This window comes from Psittacula echo, assembly GCF_963264785.1.
Source record: "Psittacula echo genome assembly, chromosome: 4".
Classification (NCBI taxonomy): Eukaryota; Metazoa; Chordata; class Aves; order Psittaciformes; family Psittacidae; genus Psittacula; species Psittacula echo.
Window position 1 is genome coordinate 117,231,589 of NC_137738.1, and position 26,875 is coordinate 117,258,463.

At 40.2% G+C, this 26,875-nt stretch overlaps 1 protein-coding gene across 1 annotated transcript in view; it reads left to right on the forward strand.

Annotated features, from left to right (window-relative positions):
- Positions 1 to 26,875, forward strand: part of TMX4 (thioredoxin related transmembrane protein 4) — a gene marked incomplete at its 5' end in the record, with an annotated part of 61,838 nt that overhangs the window by 10,718 nt on the left and 24,245 nt on the right. Inside the window, one exon of the mRNA XM_080615970.1 lies at positions 26,423 to 26,820. Coding sequence (XP_080472096.1) covers positions 26,423 to 26,820 — 398 coding nt within the window. The remainder of the gene's footprint in view (positions 1 to 26,422; positions 26,821 to 26,875) is intronic.

The window sequence follows — 26,875 nt, forward strand, 5'->3', positions numbered from 1 at the left end:
AGAGACCTGGTTTTTAAATTCTTTGCTTCCTAATAACATTTACCCAACTGATAATGACTTACCTCATACCACAGAGAGCAGACAAGCTACACTGGAGTTGTTTGCTGCTGCCCTTGTGCAGGAAGTGCTGGAGTCAATCTCGGTGCCTCACACAGGCACTTGTCATTCATGAGCCTTTGCCTTGTACAGACACTAACCCTGTGGCTCTGGTTAGCACCTGCCTGGTAGCAGGGGCTGAGCACTGGCAGCCACACATGTCAAAATGAAACACCCACCAGTGTCTGAATGGTGATCGCTGCTATCTGAAGGGACTTGCTACTCCATTTAGAGGGGTAACAAGGGCCAGCTGCTGCAGCAGTTGCTGAATGGTGTATTGGACACTTTTATCAAGTGGCAATCCTGTGAAACTCAGCTTGGCAAGCCCTTTTTTTTGTAGCACTGATCTTTAAATCACAGAGGACATATTGGTAAACCATATCCAGGCACCTGAATAGGTAGCCTGCATTTCAGTGAAAGGATGATAAAGTTTGATTCTAATATAACATCTACTGAAGCTCACGGGAAGGTCTTCATGTGTTTCAATAAGTACTAAATCTACTTTGGTCACCTCCACACTCAGTATGTTAGAGACAGAGCTGAACAAACAGAAGCGTGAGAGCTGTGCTGTGAAAGTCACCATGGATGCCAGAAGAGGAATGCAAATGCCTTCACTACACTGCCCTTATAAGCCTGAGGATGCCCGAGATGCAATACCTAAGTGATGGGTAAGGGCAACCAGTGCTGCTAGCATCCAAGACCCCAGGATATTAATGTCAATGCTGAAATACATCAGGCAGCAATCGTGGGCTGATTGTGTAAGTACTGAAAAGTTTCTGACTTCGTGTGTAGAAGAGACCACAGCAATTCAATAGTGATATGACAGAGCAATGAAAAAGTGGGGCCTCACCACAACCATAGACAACAATATTTTTCAAAACACCATTTGCACTAAAGGCTTATTAAAAAGGGAGGAAAAAACATTTGTCAGACTAATGGTACTCTGGGAGCACCTTCAAATTGGATAGCTTTGAGTAAAAAATCATTAAAGATATTTGAGATATTTCTTCAGAGCATGCACCAGGAACTATAGTGATAACTCCATTGCAGAATTTTTATTAGTTGCTAAAAATGCTAAATTTTGGGAATTCTTTTGATACCAAATGAATGATGTGGAAATAAAATTTAGCCAGCCATTAATTCAGATACTACTGAATTAATTCAGATTCATACTCTATATTTGTATCTAACTTTTCTTGAATGTAGCCAATGAATAATCTTATGTTAGGATGGCTACATACATGTTTTTCACAGAGCATACTTCAAGTTGTTCTAGAAGCAGCTTTTTCCCCCTCCCTAAAAGACATACAGAACATAATCTATTTTAGAGAAAGTCTCTGAAGAGCAATCTTTTTTCTTGTCAAAGAATTTGAGATCTTAAATCAGATGAAAATCAATTGCATGCAAATGCATGACGCAACTCCAAGATTCAGCTCAGCCCCCTTGTATATAGCTGCAACTGATTTTTGTCCCCTTCTAGGTAGTCAGGAAATGAGTTTGAAGCCTGCTGCTAATACTCCAGTTGGGATTTTAGGACTTGAGGTTAGCAAGTACATCAAGCGTCTTTGATGCTTGAGGTATCAGGCAGGGGACTTGAATCACTGAAGTGATTAACTTTGTCCATCAAAACAGCCTTAAGCCTTCATGCTGAGCTTTCAAACTTGTGGAATGGAGAATCAAAATAGGATGAAATACTTAACACATAGAAATAATTGGTAATACACTGACAGCACAAAGATCTGAGTCAACACACCTCTCTGTCATTCACAATAGAGGACTCTAGCTTTAGTAAGTGGGTAACTAAAGTCATGTCCTGAGAGTGAAGACTTGCAGAAGCCAAGCTAGGAACAGGTATGCCAGAGAAGCTAGGCAAAGTCTCAGTGGTGTTGGTTTAGGTAACTAGATTGCACATAAGCAACTGCACTGTTGTTCAGTTCTGAGCTTCTAAGGGGAGAGGGAAGCAAAGAGGATAAGAAAGATTAATTTAAAATGGACATTTTATCTTTTTACTCAGAAAACCAATGTTCAAACAACAACATTTATTGCTTAAAAGATAAAGGTGAAGCAGCAAGGAAGAGCCAAAATCCATTAGCACAATGAGTACTTCCAATTTTAGTAGTAACAAGCAGAGCCCGTTCATACAGAGGTTAACTAAACAGTCATTTTAAGGACTCACTGTCCTTAGTGGAAAATTAATAGAGCAAGTGTCAAAAGCCTTTCATGATTTGAAAAATTAGAACAGTCTGTCTCCACTGGGTATCTGTCCTGCATAGAGAGCTTCCAACTGCTGAAATGTAGAGTGTGAAGTTTATTCAGCACCTAGAACTTAGCACAACTGCCCTGAAATTATAATATCTCTGTGTATCAATCACATATGGCATTTGATGAGTGTACTGGCTACCTAGAGTGACACAACTCCTCTGCTCAAGTCATTTACGTCATTCACAGCAGTGGAAAATTTAAAATACAGTCACTTAGAGTCACAGCACACTTCAAAAGCCTCCCTTTCTGGAGAGAAGAACAGGGGACATAAGCAGTTATTAAAGCTGCAGAAATAAATAGTGGAGGAATGAGAGGGAACAAAGCATGAACATTTGTTAGATTTGAACTTACAAGCAAAAACCTAAGCCTGAAGTTCTGCATTGTCAGGCACTGAAAGTTTTGCTAATCTTCTGGGAGGAATCACACAGGTGTATTTGAAGGTGGAGCTAGGTTTAAAACACCCGTGGCTCAGAGGATCACTTGATGTTTGCTTCTAGAAGTCTCATTCGACTTTTGCAAGCAGCTGAACATGCTTGTTAATCAATCCCTTGACCTGTGATGGCAGTTTTCACTTGCTGTTCAGCACAGCAAACATATACTTATTTATAGCATCAATTCCCACTTGCCTGTGGGTGGTTTGCCCAAGTTGTAAACTAACAGTGCCACCTATTGCACATAGGTTCTGGTGCAGACATGAGATTTGTCTCTGGGTAGGGCTAGCTCAGGTTCAGCATGATTGTTTGGTACAGGTGCATTGCTGTGCAAGCGAAGTGCTTCACTTCCAAAACTGGCACTGGCTTTGAAGCAGAGCAGCATCCATGGCCGCATCTTGGATCTAGTAGGGTTTGTTTACTCTAGTTTTAACCAATTCCATTGGTCTTGCATGGGTTCTGGAAGAAGCCACACAGTCCCTTTATAGTGCTCTCCCTGGCATATTCTCTGGTGACAGGGTCACCTAGTTACAGTATTCCCCCCTTACAATAGGCAAAAGAAACACAGTGCACACTCTTACAGAGTTTCTGACAAATGCCTTGATTTCCAGATTCCTGTTAGAGATGTGAATTTAAAGATACGACAGGTAAAGGAATGTTGAGCCCCTCCAGCATCTTCTGCCACAGGGCAAGCTCAGATGGCTATGTCCATTACTGCAATGACAGACATGAAGGAAAAAGTCCTTTCTTAACCTGTGGCAGACTAAAAAAACTCCTCCTACCTCCAGAACTGTCCCCTCATGGCTGCTACCCCTGGATCTGTCACATTGGCTGCTCTATCCCGCTAGGTACTGTCAACATCCCCGGGAACCATAACAGGCCTAACACTTTGCACAACAGCCAAGCAGCAGATGCAATGAAGTCCTGTTGTTGGAAAGCCAAGTAAAAACAAAAAAATCCAAGTTCTGTCCCTTATGTACGCAGCCAACCACTTTCTTTTACACTTTCTGTGCACTCCTCTACCAGCTACCGTCACATAGAATCATAGAATCATAGAATAGTTAGGGTTGGAAAGGACCTTAAAATCATCTAGTTCCAATCCCCCTGCCATGGGCAGGGACACCCCACACTAAACCATGTCACCCAAGGCCTCATCCAACCTGGCCTTGAACACCGCCAAGGATGGAGCATTCACAACCTCCCTGGACAACCCATTCCAGTGCCTCACCACCCTCTCAGTAAAGAATTTCTTCCTTATATCTAATCTAAACTTCCCCTGTTTAAGTTTGAACCTGTTACCCCTTGTCCTGTCACTAGGGACATATTCCCTAGTAGTTCAGTTACTCCACCAAAACAGTAATGCTCATAGTCACTGGTCATTACCAGTAGCACAACCATGTGTATAATTAAAGTTGTACATTTACCTTGACCTTTCCTGGCCTGTACATCCTCACACCATATCATCACTGGTAGCTTGGACCTCTTTTTTACTTACAACAGACTATGGAAATTCTAGTCTATGATCCAGCTGCTCTCAGCTGTACTCCCACATCCCATATGACACCACCATCTGCAATAACATTTATTTTTCAGGCCTACCCTGAGCGGAACTTTAATCCTTCCAGATCAGCATGAGAGAAGGCCAGAGCCCAGGTCCCAAGCAGTTCTGTCCCTTTCAGGTCTGGGCTCTTATGCATATGTACACGATGAGGATGAAGGAAAAGAGAAGAAAGGGTGATTTCTTATGACGAATATGTGTTACCTTGAAGTCCCTCTGTCTTTCCAGCATTCAAAAAAATACACCTCCTTATCCTTTTAAAGTTTTTTAATTTAATTACTTTTTGTAGTAAATACTGCTTCATTTTAACCTCTGATGAGACAGAAAGACAGGACATTTTAGGCTTACTGTTTCTTAGTGAACCTTTTAGTTTTGTGCATCAGCTCCACAATAACCTGTAGTTTTGGTATTCCAGTAGCAAACTAACACTGTTAGCATAATTGTAATGGTGTTGAAAGTGTTTCACAGGAAAGTGACTTTTCAGATATCATAACTATTTGGATATTCAAAACCAAATACCAACATCATGCACACCTGCACTTTAAACCCATTTGGGTTTGATTACTCAAATGATTTAATCCTAAGAAAACAAAACCAGCAAAATCTGCACTTTTTAAGAGTAAGCCTTGAGAACTCTGGTTGAAAGTTAACCTTGAAAACAGTTTTACAATTAATGTGAATTAGTTTTATATTTAGCAGCTCAAATAATTTCCTAGAAATGGCATTATGCCAAATGTGATCTCTATTGCCTTTCTAGTGACAGAGAACTCATGATTATAAAATAAGTGAGAGAATCAAAGGCTGTAGAGTGCAGCAAAATGGATCCTAGGGGAAACTAATAACTTACTGTGGAGCTGGAAACTAGAATACTATTCTTATTTTTGACTCTTTTCCTCTCCTTTTTTCCTGTAGAACAGCAGTAATGATGCATCCAGGGGATACTCTGCACTTTTACTTCTGAATTAAAAAACCAGGCTGGATGAGCACGTGATGAAATTGCTCGACACTAAAGAACAGCACATACATTCTTTGGGATCTTAAAATAATCTCCCAAGGGAACACTGTGGCTCTTCTTTGAGACTGCAAACTACATGAATGCCAAAAAAAGTTTCCATGTACTTACTAATCCACTAGCTATTCATCATTCTGCCGGCCTGCTTCCAGTTCTAATTCCCTTTGTCTTTTTCCTGGCCTGACTGAACCACTCATTGTCCTTTGGAGTTGCTGCATACACACCAAAGACAACAGGTTTTCCTCTTGGGGAACTCTCCATTAAAAGACATTCTTCAGTGGCCCCTCTTCTACCTTTAATGCACACACAACTGCCTTGCTCCCAGTATCTCCTATTTGAGGTATTCTAGGCATTTAGATCCCATTTTGTACTGCATATCTTTTCACAGCTATATATGGAGAAAACTTGAGTGAGGTGTATGAGGCTCTGGAAAAAACAACTTCTAATTGTTAATCTACATATGGTATCAAATGTCTTCTATTCCTAAGTAAGACAGTCTTTCTACCAGAACTACAACTGCAGTGGCTGAAGTAGGAAGAAAATCCACACTGTATCATAAAAGCATATAACATTGACTAGACTCACTATTCAGAAGGACTAGATCTGCTATAACACAGGAGCTGGCAGAAAATATATCAGAAGGTAAATTTTCTAAGGGAAATGGAGACTTGCTGGCAGAAATATCAGCTTCTGAATAAACACCAAATGCCTGAAACGTGGTAAGTATTAGCCCAAAATGAAAATACAAGAGAAAGTTCCACTACACAGCTTAAATTATATAAAAGACCAGGGAGAAATGACTTTGAGGCACTTTGATGACAATTCATAGCTGAAATACGTCATTGAGGGATGAAATGTTTTTACCAAATCTCAACTTCCCTTGTGAAGATAGGCCTAATTTACTGACCTTCAAAGCACTCATTTAAATCATTACAGTTTTAGCTTCTACATTTTCTACGAAGTTACTTTTAAACTTTAAAAGTTCATCATCTCTGCATGAACCAAAAAAGACACCGATAAAACTCACTCCCCCAAGCCCCCAACAACTTTATATTAACTGCCAGAATCTTTTTCTTAGGTCTAATTGGTTGGAAGTTCAAAGCTTTGGAGCACAGCAGCCTTAGATGTTAGTTTTTAAACCTTTCAGACATTGGGAAAAATCAGGTGAACTGTAGTCTAAAACACTGGCAGGGCAATAGCCATTTTAACAATACTACAATTGTTGCCTGCAGTTTCTGCCAGTGATACCCAAAATCTTTGTAGTCTCATACTCATGCAGCAATAGCTAAGAATTTAAACTGGTGTTTGTGGATATACAAACATAGAAGGCAGGAATAAAAGCAGCCAGAAGATGTATTTCAGTTCTAAAAAGAATACTATTCTAAACTTCGCATATTGTCATGCCTATGATATTCTTCCAAGGTTAAGCCAAGTCAATGAACAAAATTCCACTGGTTTCAGTTGATTCTGAACTGGATCCCAAACACCACCAACAGTAAAGACAGCCAAAATATGGGGAGAGGGCAGCAAGCAAAATACTGTGTTAATGTGATTCTAGTGTAATTGCCTGTGTCTTGGGCTTGTGGCAAAGTACATGAAACAGCTTCACAGCTAACACATCATCTAAGTTTAGACATTAAAGGCCATCTGTTAGCCCAGAGCACATCCCCTTTCTAGGAGTTCAAATCTGGGGAATTGAGTAGTTCAGCTGGCCAAGTCCAAGGTCAATTCATTTGCTGGTAAGAATTGTTGTGAAGAAAGCTAGAAATGAGGGCCTGCCTCTCCTTTCCTTGGGAACTGAACTGAAGCTGAGCTTAACTGCTGGCCCCTGCTTCTGCTCCATCCCAGCTGTCATCTGTGCCCAGGCTCCTGCCCAGGTTTCTTGCCTTGGCCTCAGACCTGCCTTTGTGTGACCCTGATGGCTCCTGGTCATCCCTCCTATCTGCATTGCCATCATGCTCTGTTCCTGGCTCTTCCTTCCCTGCAGAGCAGCTGTTTTTTTGCTGCTTCCTCACACCAACCTGGAATGAGAGGCTTACAACACGTTCAACGTTTACCATTAACAAAAGTATAAGCCATTTATGATTTTTAGACCCCTCTACTATTTTTCCTATTGGAAATCTTAGGGTGCTTTTTATACTTTTTATACTACATGCTGTTAGTATATTCCCAATACACAAGAAATGGAAGGCATTTGCTGCAAAAAGGCAAAAAAGTCCAGTTTAAGAAGCAAAGCATTGAAAGCAGAGTTGTTAACTTGCCCAAACAACATTAAAAAAACATTTAAAAAAACCAAAAACATTAGCTTCAAGAGTACTTTTGTAAAGCACTTTAATTCTTTAATTTCTCCCCTCAAATGTATTTCTCTCACACAAATTTTCATTCAGTATCCAAAGAATTATTTTTTAAAGTATTACCTGTGTGCTCAGAGCTTTAGTTTTTCCTACATAATTTGAGTCCATTTCTCCTTTCCTTAAAATAAATGGCAGTCTTGTCAGAGAGGGGTTGAGCTCAAAGCCTTTAATTAAACCCAAGCATTTCTTCACTTAAGTTTGGCAAGAATAATACTTTCATATTCCCATTTAAATAATTGCTTTATGCACATAAATTTATACATTCAAAGTTACAACAGTCTCCTATGTTCCACTGCCCTTCTCCAAAGATAATACGATCTATTAAAAAGAACTGTTGTTTCTACAGGAAGGCCTCTAACAGGACAAGTTTTCATTGCTGTCTTTCATTTCTCCCTGGATGTTCTAAGGCACACCCGTCTTCTTTCTACTGCTTAGTCATTCATTCTGAAGTACCTCTCAACAGTTTGTAAGGCAGGAACTTGTGTACGTCAGCAAATCAAGCAGAACTGATAGTTGTGAATATGCAAAAAGCAGAATAAAAATAAAAGATTAGCATCTTCCACTACTCCTTTCATTGCAACATCTGCATACAGGATTTCACTAGTGTGTATATTTCTCTTTCTTCTACCATGAACTCAGCATTTTGCCATCACTATCAGCCCCAGATTGCTTGCGTGAGAACATAGTGCTAAGGGAACAAGTGACTATTTGTCTTTATTTAATAACAATGAAAACTGGATAGCATGGATCAATAGGGGATGAATTGTGCCATCCATTTCGAAGAGAAAAGCAGCAGAAACTCATTATATTTTACAAAGGGTTTCTGGTTTTCAGAAGATGAAGGGCCCAGCACACTGTTATTCAGTAAGTGCACTTTCACATTTATCCCAAAAGTTGTTTGCAATTTTCAGATAAAGCTGTTTTCAAGAAATGATTCATTTCTATAGGATGCTTTGAGCACTTGGATGTCAATGAAACAAACCAGGAATACATTGTTTTCTTAGCATTTAAATAAAGTTACTCTGTACTGAGGCTTTTAAAACTAATTTATCTTTAAGGTATGCCAAGAACCACGACAGAGTTACATTAGAATTCTGTCCACAGTCACATTGCTTGTACCTACCTTCAAAATGCCAAGTCACTGTGTCACTGGTAGTTAACTACACTTTCCTAACTGAAAAATACGAGATCTGATGCTAACAGTAGTAAAAATCTTTGGGAGTGTATTTGTGTTCTCTTACATATCTTTTACAGAGAGCTTCTGATCTGTGCTCCGCAGTCCAAATGCAGCCAGGGAACAAAATGCTTCAGGAGGTGTGGTGAACTGCTCGGAGTGGTAGAGAAGGGACCAGAACCTATTCTCCACACCCAGCTGGTAGCTTGATTCCCCTCACTACCCACTTGAGATGGTATCAGCTCCAAGCAAGCATCTGTCCAAGTAATATCTTAGCAGAAGTGAGCTAATCTTATCAGTTCTTTTGAAATACATACGTGTGTTCCATTGTATGATCTGACATTCAAAGTTAACCAAACTATACAGAGATCTTCAGGTATTTTTACTAAGTTATTTTACAGCTGGAACATGCCTCACAGAAGCCTGCAGAAGCTTTTCAGCTCACACCTTACTGTAGTCCACAATATTTTTTGGCTTCTCCTTACCCTTTATGTTCTTGTGTAACATTTTCAAAGTCAAATGTGTCTAATTTAAAGAAATTAAGAATTCAAATTCACACAAAGGAAAATGCTTCATTTCTAATGCTCTCCCTGAGTACCTTTTTAAACTTGGCAAAGAGTCTAATTCCCTAATTCAAAAAGCTTTTTGAAAACACAGGTTTGAGCCATAAAAGCTTCCTGGTTGTTCACTCACTCCTGGCCAGAGGGTGGGATAGGAATTTGAAGGTCTGCCTGTTACCATTATCTCCCTGCTCCTGGCTGGTCACCTGAAAGGAAACAAGAGACCAGTATGCTTGGAAGCATGGTAGAAAGCACGCAGGGGAAGCAGCTGGTGGCAGAAAGTGAAGGGGACATTTTCCCTCCTTCCAAGAACATACAATAATTCACGTCTCAATCTGTCACCATGTGTTGCACAGTTTTAATGCTGCTTTTTTAGCATTTTTTTTTTCCCCTTTTCCTTCAATTTGTTGTAATAGAAGTAATGCATCAAGCAGCAACGTTTTGACAAGAAAATCAAGACAAAATTATGGAACTGTTCCTTTTAAAGTAATTATCAAAGTCCAAATTCATTTTAGCAAGGAAACCTGAGCTCTAACCTGGTAATTAATGGAGATGTTTCCAGCAAGAAGACTCATTTTTCACACGGTAGAATGACAAACCTTGTTTTCCATTAAAGGTTGAGAAGCCTTGTGAGCATTCTGCCAGGTTTCAGACAACACAGCCTGTTTAACACCAAGGTCTCCAAGAAGTAATTTTATTTCCTATCTTTATGTGCCGCTGAATCTTCCCCAGAGCAGAGAATGTAGAAGGACTGTCAAAAGCTTGGAGCTGCAAAATCCAGACACAGCACATTTTGCTATATTCAATTTATTCCCCTAGTTTCTAAAACAAGAAAAAATGTTGCTAAAGGTGCAAGAAGATAATGTAGTTTGTGTTGTTTTATTAGTTTTATTTTTGTTTGAAATTGTCATTTATAATGTGTACAAGGGCACAAGGCAGAACAAGTTCATTACTTCTGCAGAGGCAGCAAAAGTATTTTCTAAGTATGCACCAAAGCTACAGCCATCAAGAGCCCAGTATTGAGCTCACATCCCAAGAAAATAACAGGTTATTAACACACTAGTTTTAAGTTGGTTTCTTTTACATCTGTTTTTATGATTGAAGTCAATGCAGTTTAATTGCAATGCAAGACCTACATGGTACTGTCCCTTACAGTTTCTACTCTCCAGAACACACAAGGGGGTAAACAACTGGAAAAAAGGCAAGAAAAGATTGTATGTAAATTGTTTTTTGTATTGTAGATTGTATGAAAATTCAGGTCTAATATATAATGATACTGGCCCCATGGCTTTGATGCCATTAAGAATGGGAATGCTAGAAACCAGTCCACTGCAATCAGTGATGCTCTACCAAGGTGAAGTCCCTCTGAACATGGAGTTCATCAGGCTTTCAGCATGACACAAAGATCATTCAAGTTTATACCTGTCCTACAGCAATTCTCCCTGGACTGGAAACATCCCATTAAAATAAACTGCAGAAGTGATTTCTGCATAAAGAACTGGGGAAAAGAGGGAGAGGAGGGGAGAAAACATCATTGTGCTGCATATTTCTGAGGTGACTTGAAACATCACATTTCTCTTACAAAAGCAAAGTCAAGACAGAAAATTTCAAAACATTAAAAAGCTCAAAATCATATCTCTAAGTGCTTAGAATGATATGATATTTTCTGGGTTTGACAAATCTCTTGCAAGAGATGTGAGGCTTATTTTATCCCTGAAGAAGGGTACACTGTCATCTGTTCAACATGCTTTCATGTGGACATACTGATTTTACACTTTTAATTGCTTCATGCTAAACTTTCTGAATGACTTAAAACATTTGGAGTCAGATTATATGAACTATTATAAGTTAACTCTGAGCATATATTTCCTTCAACATTCCTTTCAGGCTCTCTTCCCATACTATTCGTTATGAAAAGCAAAATTCAGATTGTACATAGCAAGCCAAGTAAAGGAGATAAGCAGCATGAATAGTGAAGAAAAGAAATCACAGATGGTAACTCATGCTTCTGCCCTTAGCCATGCAAAGATGGAAAGATGATGTGAAAAGGCTCTCTAGGCAGCTTGGTCTGGAGACCCTGCCTGAACTCCAGCAGCACCTCCAAATCAGAATATGGGTTGCAGTAATGATTAAGCTCAGCATTCTTCCTCCAGTCCATGATGCTTCTTTTTACAGTGCAGCATATGAGGGGAATCTCCATGGGCAGCCTTTCAGCTGCCATCCCCATTGCAGGCTTCAGGTTTTCCCCCTCCCAGCCCTGCACTGTCTACATGGAAAAGACAGGGCAGAAAGGCATGGATCTCATCTTGAGCCCATGCACTCAATTTATGCTAGTGACCTGCAATTTCTAGACAGAGGAAGCTGAGAAAGCCATCTTTACTTTGCACACACAATCGGAGAAAGATATTTTCTAAGGGACTGATTACCCTCCCAAGAGGCCTGGGCACTTAAACACACCTGGAAAAAGTGAGCATTAAATGCTACCTTTCTGACTTGCAAGTGTTTTTTTTTCCCCTCACTGGCCATAGCATTAGCCCATACAGCTCCCATTGACTTAAGTGCAGAAACAGAAATTTTAAGAATTTACTAATATTTACCCTTTCAAGCCCTTTATGCTTCTATTTGTTTCTCATTATAAGCTAAGGAAATGCATAATCAATTGCCTGGTACCTGTACTTTGCAAAGAGCTGGCTCTAAGTATATACACCAAAACACTGCAAAGAAATAGAAAATACTAGAGCATAGTTTGGTCACATTGGAGAACAGACTGGAAAAAACAAGCATCAGCTTAACATCAGAAAACAGCTAAAGGGAAATGTAAAGGGTCACTAGAAATATTTCTATTTCCTAACAGATTTGGATGGCAGCATTCACAGCGAAGGGAAAAAGAGCCAGTCATTCTATTCACTGCTACAGACATACCTCAGGTGCATCTTAAACAGATAGCTGAACACTTGGAAGTCAAGGACAAGTGAAAGCACTCAAAACCCTACAGTTCTACTAAAGAGAAAGCACATATACCATTCATGTATAAGCTATAGCACATAAGGTGGCTCATGTCAAGATTATTCCCTCCCACAGATAAGTAGAGCCTCCATCACTGGATAATCTCATCTGTGCTCCCTTCTCCATGAAAGGCCGGACTAAATGATCATTTGAGGTCCTTTCCAAATTGCACCATTCTACAATTCCATGATTAAAACATCCCCTTCACCTTCTGTGAAGCAGAGTATTTTTCCACAGTCTTACACTAACTTAAGGTTTGATTTGTCATCAAGACATCTCAGGGCCACTGTTAATTCCTTGTCATTGTGAAATAAAATTGAGCAAGCCTTCAGAATCAGAAACTGCAAGAAAGATGGTGTTCAGCTGAGGCTCTGCACAGCAAGCAAGGTTGCTGCTGTTCAGCTGAGGCTCTGCACAGCAAGGGAGGCTAGCAGTGCCAGCAAGGAAACCAGGCTCAGCCTAAAAACAGTTACCAAGGTGCCGATAGTCTAAAAGAAGCAAAATCTACTTAGCAGGAGGTGCCATCTTAATTTTGCTGTCCTGTAATCAACTGTTGACAAACTGTCAAATTGACTGAGCACAGCATCCACCAACACAAGTGAGTGTTGAGGAGGACATGGGTTGTCTAAGCAGCCACATTCCCAATCTGTCATCACATTTTCAAAGGAGAAGCACACAACTGGTTCAGCACACAAAAATGGAAATCACACCTGCTCCAAGCTGTCATTACCATACTGCAATGCCAAGTAACTGGGAGAGAGGTAGAAAATGCAAGTAGCTTTTGCATCTAGAGCAACCATTTACTTGCACTTCAAAAATCAGCAGCCCAGATTCCACCACAGTCAGTGGAGCAGCACTTGGACTACATAGCTGCTAAAAAGGAGGGAAAGGGAAAAATTTGTTATTTCTTACAGTACCAGATCTAAGAGGCAAAACACTGGTTATGAGGCCAGAGATCTTAACCAAATACAGGAACTACTTTTGCAATATGAAGCATAATTAAGTTGTGGAACCTACTGCTAAAGTATCCAAGCAAATTCACTGAAGTCCACTGCTGACAGAGAAATTAAATATTCCAGAAACCTTTATTGGCGCAAGGTGTTTCCAGGAGAGAAAATACAGTATCCAGAGCCTGAACTTGTTCTCTTTCCTTAAGAATCTGTTGTTACCCAGTCTTGATACAGGCCACTTGGTTTGACAGAAGTTTGTCTGATCCAGCCTTGTAATTCTGATTTTTAGGTTTAATCAGTTAAGAAAAAGGAGCCCAGATTCAGAGTCCGTAAACAGGTAACATAGGAAAATTCCACAAATCCACTTCACAACTTTTTCTTTCAGCTCCACAGATTCAGGCTGAGTTGTCATGAGGTATTTGCTATAATTTCCAATACACAAGCAAGCACTGCAACAATATTGCCATCTCTCTCTAGGGGATTCTGATATACAAGTATTTTAAAGACACTCACCTGTACAAAGTGTTAATTATGTGGAAAGAATTAGTGATCAATAGGAATGAAGGAGGGGTATTGGATGAAAACCCTTAGCTACTTTTAATATCAGTTTGTCAAGTGCATCTGAACACAGAGGTAAAACATCCCCCAAAAGTGTTTCAAACCAAACTCCTACATCAGTCAGGAAAATCTTTCCTGAGGATGAAATAAGAGCATAGACTGTAAAAACTCTATCAACAAGCACAACAATACACCATTTGACCTTACATGAAGAATGCCTATTTGGAAATTGAAGAGGAGTAGTTATTTGTTTTGTCCAAATAAAGTATTAAGAAGACACAGAGAAAACACAACTGAGTTGTTAAAACAACACAACCAAGGAAGAAAATTTCACTCTGATCTACTCAGATGAGCTTGGCTACCTTGGGGTACATCAGTCCTTATCTACATCTTCACTAACTTTATTGATATATTCAGGATAAAAACATATTTAGAGTATGCACACAGTATTATGTGCAAGAAAGCTGACACAGTTCTTTTCAAGCATCTTAAAACCAGAAGCTACAAAGAAGACTGTTTGATTAGCCCTTTTATCTTCACTAACATTAAACCCCTCACAATGCTACTCTCACCTGAACACCCTGAGAAACAGATACAGCAGGGCAGCTCAAAGACAGCAAGACTGCTACAAAAGCTGTACTGTAAAATATGCAAGCAGAGAGGAAAATATTTGTTCCAAGTCAGAAAAGGAGGAAATTTTGATCTGAAGAGACAGTTTTACTGGGCTGTCTTCTTTAAATTAGAGGAGACTCCCATCACTTTCTCATGCCTCTGGAAAACTCAGAAGTCTAAACATCTCCTCTAACTTTTTTCCTCTTTCCAGCTTTTATTTTAACAAGCAGTCCTTCTATCTCTTCAGAACAAAAGCAGACTGATAGTTGAAGCTGTGAAAGCAGCACAGCAATCTTACCAAATATGCCAGGTTTGCTATGCTACTCCACAGAAAAATAGAGTGATTCTAATTAGAATCCAACTGTAAGTAGCTAGGTGAATTTAATTCAATGAGTACCAAAACTGCAACTGTTAACTGCATCTGGCCAAGGTAAAGCTGTTTGCACACATCCTTTACATAATTTCTCCAGGAAACTGCTACTGGCCATTCATGTAAACTAGATACTCTACAAATGGGTGTTTAAACCAAATATGATACTTACATTTATACTTTCTGATCAAGCATACAAGATATACAATGAGCTTTGGCTATAGACAGCATTAAACATCTCACCTCTCAGCTCTCTTTTGAGAAGCTGAGAGTAATCTCCATTCTTCTCCAGACTGAAATTAAGTAGGGTCTTTCAGAAAATGAGTTTAACATGCTATAATCTGTTTCACTAAGCAACCTATTTTGAACCACAAAAGCAAATCCCACTGTCCGTAATCCTGTTGGTTTCACTGACAGGAGTCAGTGACAGGCATACATCCTATTGCAACAAAATATAATGCACATTTAGCATTTAAGAATCTTTCTCCAGGCAACTAAATTCTAGAAAAATCTGATACAGGAAACAATAGACTGCTTATTTCTAGAGATTTCCACAGCAAGATTAGGTACTTCTCAGTGTTACTAACCTCTCAGAAAATTTTAGCTTTGAAAAATTATATAAGCTTTTACTCCCTGAAGCTTCATTCCAGCCCTAGTCTATTTATCCTTCTACTTAATGTATCCTGTAGCATCAAAAAAACCAGCACAACCCTATGAGCAGAGCTAAGCCAGGACTTGAGAATGACCATAGCACAGACCTAACCAGTACGCCATCCTGCAGGATCTGAGTGTAACATATAGCAACAGAACCAGACCCATGCAGACAGTGACAACAGTAGACAAAGCTACACTTCAAGCATTAAGGAAAACCACAAAACACAACTAAAATCAACAAACCCTACAACACAGCACAAAATTACACCCAAGATTCAGGTTAAATGGGTCCCAAGGGCCTATGGGAAGTGGTGTGGGCAGGGATCCTAGGTGAGGCTGATGTGGGCCAGCAGAGCTTGTTAGTGCCCTAAGGACACTAATGCACTCTTTTTGGAAGAGGAGAACTGTGGAGCAGCCCCTCATCATATAAGTTTGTAAGTACATAGACATGAAAGATTCTTTTTGTCTGAGATTTTAGGCACATAGGGAGTAGTGCAATGTAGCGCATAGTGACCTGCAGCTCACAGCAGGCTCTCAATGTGTTTTATTATAATATAATCAAGGCTTGCTTTTTTCATAGTTGCATTCACTATTGTATCCAGCAAGCTTTTATCTACCTCAGTAGCTATGAACTCTTACCAACAATCTTAGTTCTTTCTGTTAGTTGTATAAATGTGTAATTGGGTGTATAGCTCTGAGTGGGAGAAGGTAATTTTCTAACTGCCATGGTTCTTCACTGTATCTCTTGTAATGGCTTTTAACATTTAGAGGGCTTTTAGCTTGTCTACTAACTAAACTAGTCTTTGTCTTTCAACAGAGGCCAAATTAGCAGATAATGCTTTGCACATTTAGAGCCTTTAATTCTAAGATTCTCTACCTAGTCAGACTTTGGAAAGATTTGTTTATTATAAAGCTTCTTCTGTACCAGCTTTTTTCCTACCTATAGAAGGTTATATTAGTTATTTTGCCAATAAACAGACTCTAGATAGAACATGAGGAGCATCCCTTTAAAAGCCATCTGTGCTTCTACCAGGGACCCCTAGAAAACAAGAACAGAATGTGAAAACAGCAGAAGGTTGGTGCTGTAGTGACCTCAAGGGAGGGGCTGCATTCTCTCTGCAGCTCCCAGGCATTGCTGAGATTTTCTGTTTTGTTCGATATTTATGGGAAGGGATGATACTGAATCCCAAAGAAATTCTGGCCATAAAATACATAATCCTTTCCAGGCCAGAAGGAGCAACCAGCACCTGTTACCAACCAAAAAGTTGTTTTAGTTGTTCTGGCCTTTTGTTCACAGAACAGATTTTACTGGGAAATCATTGAACCACAAGTAGCAGCAAATGGTAGGCAGATAGTTAAGAGGACTCAAAAAATGTCTGTTATACTTCCAAATGGCAGTCCTGTGTTTGAGAGAATGACAGCAGAGCTCATTTCTTAGGGTGTGGTGGGATTCCGTGACTCCCTGCTCATTCTTTTTTCTGCTTTCTGTAACAGAAATCATACGGTTGCATTTAAGAAATTGCTTGGATGGTTCAAGCATTTAAAATAATTTTCACTATTTTCTACTCTGCAGTAAAAGTATTCTTTCTTCTACCTCAATCAGGCATATAATTCAGCTTCTTCACACAAACGTGTGAAAGAAGGAATAAGAGTGCTGTTGTGTTTGAAGCTGTGATTTAGCAGGACATATTCCATGCATATGGATCTGTTTGGATCAAACTGAACAGGCAATTTATAGCTATATTCTAACAGTTCACCAAAAGTATAATTCTCTATGAAGCCAAATCAGAAAGTAATCTTATTATTATGGCCAGGGCTCAGCCAGTATTACAAGTATAAATGTCTGCTCAGCCACTTAATGTAGGTATTTCAAGATACCTTTGCAGCTGCCTTCAGGTTTACAGTCTTGGTAGTTTCCTTACATTAATGCATCTCTGAGACAGAAGCACAATATCTGCCTCTGAGGTTTTAGATATAAACACAGAAGTCCCATTAGAAGGTCAGCATTGTCTTATCATGGAAAACATCACAGAAATGGGAGAAAAAATGTAAAATATCAGCTTAAAGAATATCCATCACTTGTGCTACAGAAGCACTTGGCTCATAAAGCTGTTCTGGGTGAGGCACAGAAATAAGAATTCCACCCTTTCCCAGCGTTTTGAACAGCAGGACAGTAACATTCCCACTGGCTAAGAGTTGCAACAGGAGCTATAATTAGGGTCAAGTGTGTCAAATGGTATACTTGTCTAAGGGACAGCACTCCATGGGAGTGACCGGAGAATCACAGGACTAGAATGTAAGACTTGGATCTATAGTCTGCTTGCCAGAGACAGGAGGGTCTAAAGCCAAAGAGCTGTTGCTTTGGCAGTTGTTGAATGGCAGATTTCTACTTTGCAAACTGCCTCTTTCTCTGTGCTTAAGTGTATGGCAACGGCAGCTTATTACAGGGTCATGTCTGGGTCCCTGAAAATGACTCCTCATAAACTTTGATCAAACAACCTGAAGGCCATTTGCAAAGCAAGACAACTTCTTTCTTACTCAATCAGCTGATAGAGATGGGAAAAAGAAGTTTGAGGTTACAAAAACCTTAAAAGTGCACAATATATTTCATGTTTCCCCCAAGGAGAAAAGTCAGGCTTTAGAGGTTATGGATGAAGCTGAAAGAGCAGCAATACTTTCCTTGAAATGGAAAGCTGCACTATATCTAGGAATATTTCAGGAATAAAAATGAACTTTCAGTTCAAGGCTCTTACATTTAAGACTACATATTTATATTCTTAAAGCACCCTTTAGATTGTTACCATACATAATTCACTTATTGATTATATCTGTTTTATGTTGTCCACTTGTGGAGCTGAACAGTACTTAACAGGGAAAGGCTGGCAAAGAAGGCTCTGAGCACTCACCAACTTCAACATTCATATTCTCTGCTAAATGTGTTATTTCTAGATACCTGCTAATGCTTTCTCTGGCAAAGTAGCTCTGAAATAAACTTTTAATTAAGCCCTGTCATCAACCCACACCTCAGTTAAATATGCACCCCTTACAGTTTTTCTTCTTTCTTTCAAAAGACAAATATTATCTTGACTTTGTGCTGACATTCTTGTATTCTAGGGCTGCATCACACAACTGCTCTGCACAGGAACCTCCCAGAGAAAAATCAGTCATTTGCATTACACTGATCACCTTAATTATCAACCCACATGTCTGAATGTTGCAATAGGCTTAAATATTTATGGACACTTTGGAAGTTGCATTTAATGATGGGATTATAACTTGTTGCTGACTGTGTATCTGAAGGTTTATGTGGCAGTAGCAAATAAAAGACTCAAATTTCAGCTTTCTGGAAGCTTGAGTAGTCTTTTTCTCAGACAATTTGCATTTAAAAAGACTTGTTTTCACATGTCCCAGCAACAAGATACAACTTTTCAATCTAATAATCTGTAGCCCCATGCAGCAGTAACTCTTCAAGCAAAACTCCTGCCACATCTTATAGTTCTGCCTGGACAGAGACTACCACAGCAAGCCCATGATCACTATCCCACTATCTGGAAGGCAATTGCAACCCCCAGATGACAAACTGCCTGGAAGTGTCTTTTGACAGCAGCAGTGCAAGTGCCGCTGGCAACTGTCACAGGCAAGCAGCTGCACAGTGAACTATGGGGATGTTCTGTACCAGATGGAGATCAGGCTGGAAGCGGAGTTATCTGGGTGGCCTTTTTTCTTTGGCACCTGCAAGAGCATTCAGTCACCAAAAGCAGAGGTCCATTCATAAAAACATCCTTGCAGGGGCTTATTAATCTATATCACACCTCTTTTTGGAGCAGAGAGAAATACTTCTGGGGCCACATAAGTTGTTATGAAATGTAAGCATCTTCTCCTTCCATTTTGTAGGAATACTGAAGAGACAATACAGCCTGTTGATAGTAATAAAATCACGTTAGTTTTGGCTCTTCATTTATCTGGATTTTTGGTTATGAAAAAGGTGGTGTCAGGACCTAGAATTTTGACCTCAGCCTACATTGCATTTCAATACAGAAAACATTTTGATTCAAATGCAACCTTCATTCAAGTAACTGAACGCTAAAATCAATGTGGTGATCTTAGGACTATAACTGAAAGTCATCATATTCCTAATATTCCAGGAAAAATTTGAGGTCATTGTCCAAAGAATAAACTGTCTGAAATGTCTGTTAAGACATTGGTGATTCCAGATAAGTGATGAAATAAACTCAGATGACATTACATGTAATTCTTCTTCCAAGTAACTTATTTTAAACTGTCCCTGGGAAGTGGATAGATAACAAGGAGAATTACAGTGGCAAAGCTATGACAGAATATAGTCACATAAGTACAGTTCTTACATTCATTGTGAATTTCAGAAAGTTTGTACAGGTAAATTTTTTTTTTTTCCCCAGTTCCTTGAAGTATCTTGTGTGGTTGTTTTACCTTCTTTAAATGGCTGTCGGGGGAAAAAAAAGGGAAGAAAAAAACCCCAAAGACTGAGTATTACTTGTCCATTTTCCTTAGTGCATACAATGTACAGGCCAGTGGGAAAAGAATAGGAGAAACATGCCCAGAGTTGCAAGACATCACTGGTTAAACAGGAGGTCCAGATAAAGATTTTAGGCCTGTTTTGGAGTACTGGAAGAAACCTGAAATTAGGTAAGACTAACTCTCTAGGAGCCTCAGAGATACTGGCATACCCATTAATCGTTCAGATGGGGGGCAGAAATACTCTTCTTCACTTCACTGAGATGAAGACATGTTTTCATAGTGTGAGAGAATGACTACGAACTCTGAAAAGGTAGTGCAGACACAGCAATATATTGGAAAATATTTCTTATTATTTCATGTATATCCTGCTGCTTTCACCAGGAGCTGCTTATCTCAGCACTGAATTCAGATTAACATATATTGACAAAGACTGGAATTTTTGAAAGCTTAGCTTGAGAGCTGGCATCTGGATTTACGGCTCTGCTGCAGTATCTTCTGAGATGCTTATCCAAAAATTGACTACAAGCAAGAACTTAGCTTATGATGTGACAGTTTTCATTTTCTCAAACATGCCATCATTTCAGGTGAGCTTTTATTCTTTTTGTGGGAAGTCTTGAGTTATTGTGACCTTTAAAAAAATTACAGCAATATATTTTGCTTGTTTTAATGCACAGCAGATAACTCTGCCATAGAACATCTGTGAGCTTAGCCTGAGTTTAAATCTGTCCCTTTGGGCAGCCTGCTTCACTGCTGAGCTGTGACAGCGTTCGGAGCAGGTCTAGAATGAGGATGACCTACTGTGAAGAGAGCTGCTTACTGTTCATGAGATTGCCACTGTCTGGAATGGAAAAAGCACTTGTGTTTGCAGCACCCAGTGCAGTTCTTAGCTACCCAATTCTTGTGCAGTCCCTGCTAATGTCAATAGAAGATCTCCATAACAGTTTGATTTACTTTAAGGCAACATGCAGCTGTCAGAAAGGATCAAAAAAAAAGGGTTATTTCTGAAACAAGAAGTCATCAATGGTAAAAAGCCATGTATAAATATCCATGCTATACCTAACAAACCTTAGCCTTGTGATAAAGGCCTAAATTTGGATTCATGTGTTGTGTAAGGAAGAATAACTCCTTCACCTTTAATAGCATTATTTCTGGCTTAATGTGGAAGCACAATCAGAATTATTCTATGTGACTGTTTACATTGTAAATAATCTATGCCCTTCTCATAACTAGCAGAAGGGAGCCAGTATCACAGTAGCGAGTAATACTGACCACAGAGAGCAACAATTACGAGAGTAGAATTTGGCCACACATACTTGCACTAGATTTATTGTCTGATGAGCCTAGCCAGCTTGAGCTTGCATCATAATCTAATAAAAAACCTAATACCTTTTCATCTAACTCAGTCACATATATCAGGCTTTGGAGGTGTCAGGTCTAAAAAGAGAATAGTACCTCTGCCTTGCAGATATTTTTATTGCCATGGAGAAATATATTGCAAGTAACAGTTCCTTAGACAGCAGTTTTCCTTTTTCTTTTCCACTTTGGAAAAATAAAAAAGAGGAATAAGTAAGGCAATATAAAATCACATTTTTTATTGGATCTCTCCTGATCTGGTGCACTCAAACTTGAAAGTTTGTTCTTCTATCTCTTGCAATGTCTTTTAAATTCTGAAGAGGCTTGACAGGCAGAGAATGAACAGATGCACATTAGAGGTGGGAGATGATTCTGTAGGAGGTCTATGCTTGAGTTATGCAAAGATTAAGGCTGCAGAGGAATGCCTGCATGGTGGAGAGCTGTGTGGGTAAAGGAATCCTCCAGCACACACATCTTCACAGAGATAGATATTACATAAGGCCTGCAAATGACTTCCTGTCCCTCCATTTTGTACTTCCATCTTCTTGTAACGAGAAGATACCAATGCAGAGATATTTCACCAGAAGCAGGCTGCCCTGCAGGTTCCAAATCTCATTCTTTCTGACCCAGCTCCCCTGCTGAGCAGTCATCTTTTCAAAGCCAGCAATCAAGCTGTTCCTCTAGCTCCCACGTAGGCATAGTAAGCTTCCTGAACCAGGTTCTCTCTTGCGTGTCTGCTCCTTGGAGGCTGTGGATGCTTCTGGGGGCAGGAAGTACATTGAGCACTGTTGTATCTTGGTGTATGACAAACTTCACCTCAGTAGCAGAGTGTCTTCAATAGTTGGACATGCAGGCGAGATGGAAAAGCACATTTTAAGTATTATTTACTGGAAGATCAAGAACAGCCACTCAGGAAGTTAGGGCAGAATGTGTGTCCACTAATGAGCCTGTAGTGATGCACATTAACTTCCCTGAATATGAAGCATAAACAACAAATGAGCAGTGAGTGTTGCTTTGATAATAAGAAGTATTTTTCAATGCTGAATGCCTTTGATAATTTATCTTCACTTTGGAGTTCTTAACAGAACGACTCTAGTTCATGTTTACACAGGAAGCAAAGCGCAGATGTTCTTGAAAACTACATTTAACTAGAAGTATTATGGGTATAGTACCTTCACTGGTTTCCATTATGAGGTGCAAAATATGATTTCCTATTTCCATTATATATCTACCTTTTGGTAGGTAGTCATTAGATTCATGTAAACTTGATTTCTATCAAAAAGAAAGCTTTCTATATACTTTTAATATTCCAATGAATTTTTCAGTTCTATTTATGAAGAACAGATATGAAAATCCCAGGTCAAAAATCAAATTCCTGTATAGAGATTTTTGTTCTTCTTAAACAGACGTCAAAGGCAGAGCCCTGGTGAATTTCCAACAGTTAGTTATTGTGTTTGTATTTACTGACCTACCTATTTGCAATTAACCCATTCTCCTTAAATACAAGCTTTGAGGTTAAATAATCCATGTTAGAACAGGACTACTATGGCATGGAATACTTATTTCTGGCCATATATGTTTATTCTCTATTCTATTATTTGACTTAAATTATAAACCAAGTTTCAAACTCTTTATTCACCTACAGAAAAAAATATTGCAACTATTATTTCGTTAGGTGCATGTACAGATTAAATTAAAATTGGAAATAACAAAACTGCTATTGTCTGTGTGATAACAACCTCTTATTTTCTAGTTTTACAAACAAATTCCAAAAGTTTAGGAGGGTAGTGCTGGGAATCCAGTATAGAACTGGAAAAATTACAAAGGTAGTGATATTAGGCCTATTTTATAGTAAGTGTGCTGCAGGTAGTGTCATGGATCCATCACGACACAGTGAAAGAAAACACATGAAGAGTGCTGGAATACCTTTCTTGACCATGAGATACCCGCACAAACTAATGAAAGGGCAACATTCAATAAACTAGAAAATAAACCTAACGGGAACAAACTTACAGAAAAAGTTTTCTAACTGGACCCTCTATACCATACAACCAAAATCAATGAGTTAATTCCTTTTTTTTCCCCAGTGGAAAGCCACACTATCAAAAGAGGCTAAATTTTAGTTCAGAACAAAGACTTGACACAGATAAAACACTTACGGAGCACAAAGCACAGTTTTCCTTCAAGAGAAACACTGAAAATCCTGCTAGGGAAATCTAAGAAACTATGTATTTTGGTGGTGTGCTCTGTACACAGCAGGGACTGGTCATCAAGGTAAATTATCTTTTGAGTACAGAAATATTTGTGACAGGAGTGCCTGCAGTACCAGAGAGGATACATTGTTGGTGTCTCTCCATTCAGGTCTACCCCATTTGTTCTTTCCATACTGTAGCTGAACTTCCCATTTTATAATCAGTATTAAAACAAACAGTTACAGAATTGAACTCCTAAATTTTTTTTCCCCAAATTCTGTCCAAAACCTAACTGTGATTCATGGATACACTTCCACCAAAAGTTGTTGAAACCCAAACTGACAGCTTGATTCCTAAACCTTTTCTGTAACAGCAGTGGGAGTAGGGAAGCTGGAAAACTATAACTGTCAAGGTCCATGCAAAGTCAGCAGAGCAACACACACACATATAGGGCAAAAGCTGGAGACACACAGATCCCACAGAAGCCCAATGAAGCTAAAGAAGAGTAAGTTTTATAAGGGATGGAGTAATTGAAGTAATCACAAAATAAATGGTCTGACCCAGACAGCTGTTTTCTCTTTTTATCCATTTCCTGTTTCATGCTCCTAATTCAAGTTCAGATGAGGTGTATCTTCTCCATCTTTGCAAGCCTGATCTACTTCAGAGGGATTAGCAGCACCATGACATGTCTCCCCTGTTTTAGGAACACACTGTTCTGTTTTAGGAATGAAAGCCACTCTGCCTTGTTCCTGAGCAGACTTTGCCTGAACTGCAAACATCCTCTGTGTTGAATATGGCTTATTCAACCATATGGTAATTACTTATGAATTACTTATAAAGTAATTCTTTTGCTCTTTTCATCCTCAAATCTTTCTTCCCTGGTCTTTTTCAATTCACAGAAACACTCCCATATATTTGGAGCCATCATTTTATGTGTTCCTCAGCCACTTGATGGAGATCTGTTTTGCCACGCCCTTCATTCGCATGTTCTTTTAAGACACAAATATAACTATACAGCACCTTGTACCAACAATAAAATATTCCTCAACCTTCCCCTTTGCACATCAGCTGTTTGTCACATAAATTCTTCTAATTTGGCTCCATCACCAGATCTCAAACCTCTCTGGTTTGAGTGTGCCCTCCCAGCCCCATTCACCTTAAAGAATCTGTGGAAAAACGAACATGTTTCCCTCAGGTTTCCCCAGTTCTTACTGAGCAGCACAAAAAAGTCCTTTCTGTACTATCTCTGCACAAGGGCACTTCAGCCAAGTGTGTGTCTTCTTGTATAATTTCTACTGCTATATTTCTTTTCCTTCACTACATATCTCAGGTCTCAACTTTGCTAAAATACCATGTCCAGTTTTCAAACTATCCATTCAGGAAGGGCACTGGTAAATCAGAGAAACATGTATATGTTTTACAAACCACAAGAATAGCTAAAGGATTAGAAAAACACTAATACAGACACTTGGAGTTCCATCTACGTATATCACACAGGAACTATTAGAAGGTGTGTTCTGTGTGGCTCTTACTCCTCAGCTGGTATTAACTGCAGTGGCAAAAAGCTTACAGCTCAGAAGGGCAGGGATGGGGAGCAGTTGACAAAAATCTTTGGTAACAACAGGCGCTATTTGAATACCTAGCAAGGAGAGAGTCATTGGGTGAGGTGACCTACTCTTGAGAAGTAGCAAATGAGGAAAACTGCTGTCACTGTTTCATTTCTGCATAGTGTGAGTGGTGCAACAGGCAGGTCTGTTGGAGAAAGAGTAGAAGCTTACAGCTTCTGCTAAAGTCCTCCTGGCTAGGAATAATCTTGTACTTCTGACCCCAGAAGCTAATGCTGAGTCCACTTCAGTGTCAATAAATAAAGGTCACATCAATATTCAGATTTTAAGGAACAACTAGAGCAAAGCCCATATTCCTGTGAAGAAATATGGGAGTAGTGTAAAAGATCCTCATAAACCAAACTGGCAAAGTGATAAAATAAAAACCCAGATGTGGTAAGCCTTACTGTTTCCTCTGCTGGAGAGAAATAGAGTGTAAATGTTTTAACAACAGAGCTTATCAAGTTTTGGAGTAGCTGTTAGGAAATTCACCACAAATTACAAGACAAGACAGCCTTCAGCCAAAAAAGAGCTGTTTTTTGTATCAGGCAGGATGGCAGCTCAGACCTGTACAGTGATAACTTATTTTTTTTCTGGCCAGTTTATCAGGCTAAGGAAGTTAACTGTCCCGATTACCACTGAGAGTGCAATCATTCCGCTCAAGGGTGGGACTACCATTCAGAGAGACCCGGACAAGCCAAAGGAATAAGGTTAACAGGAATATCATTGAGGTCAAGGGAAAACACGAAGCCCTGTGTCAGGGGTGGGCTAAACAATGCATGGGGATAGAACCACAGACTGGGTTTGTGTTGGAAGGGACCTCAAAGCTTATCCAGCTCCAACCCCTGCCACAGGCAGGGACACCTTCCACTAGAGCAGCTTGCTCCAAGCCCCTGTGTCCAACCTGACCTTGAACACTGCGAGGGATGGGGCAGCCACAGCTTCTCTGAGCACCCTGTGCCAGCGCCTCAGCCCCATCATAGTGCAGATCTCAGGCTGCCAGGACACTTAAACACGATCCTGCATTGCAGCCTGATAGGGCTGGTAGTTAACAGCACCGTAGTCAAGTGCTTACCAGTTTTTATCACTCAGAACTCGATGATAACCTTAAACATCCCGTTATGGGCGCCCAAATAGAAGAAAGACTCATGAACCTGCTGAGTGCGCTCCTGTTTGCAGCGGGAGCTGGGCCTGCAGCCTTCCTCCGTGCCGGTAACACCGAGGTTGCGGTGCGGGACCGCCGCCGCCTCGCGCCGTACCACAGATCGCCTCAGGGGCGGCTCGCGCCCAACGGCCGCGCCGCGCGCTTCCCGCCTCCTGCGCGGGCCCCGCCTCCGCTGGCGCCCTCACTTCCTGAGGGCGGGCGGGTGGAACATGGCGGCGGGAGGCTGGCGTGGGCAGTGGCTTCTTGTTGGTGCTGTGCTGTTGCTCCTCTTCCTCGCAGTGCTGCTGGGTCCCGCCGCCGGTATCTCCTCCTTGCCCTGGGCGGGCAGCCCCGGCGAGCCGCGGAGCCGCGTGCAAGTGCTGGGCGGCTCCAACTGGAGCCTGGTGTTGCAGGGCCAGTGGATGTTGGAGTTGTGAGTAACGGCCGCTTTCTCCCCCGCCTCACAGGCAACGGGCCGGGAGGGGAGG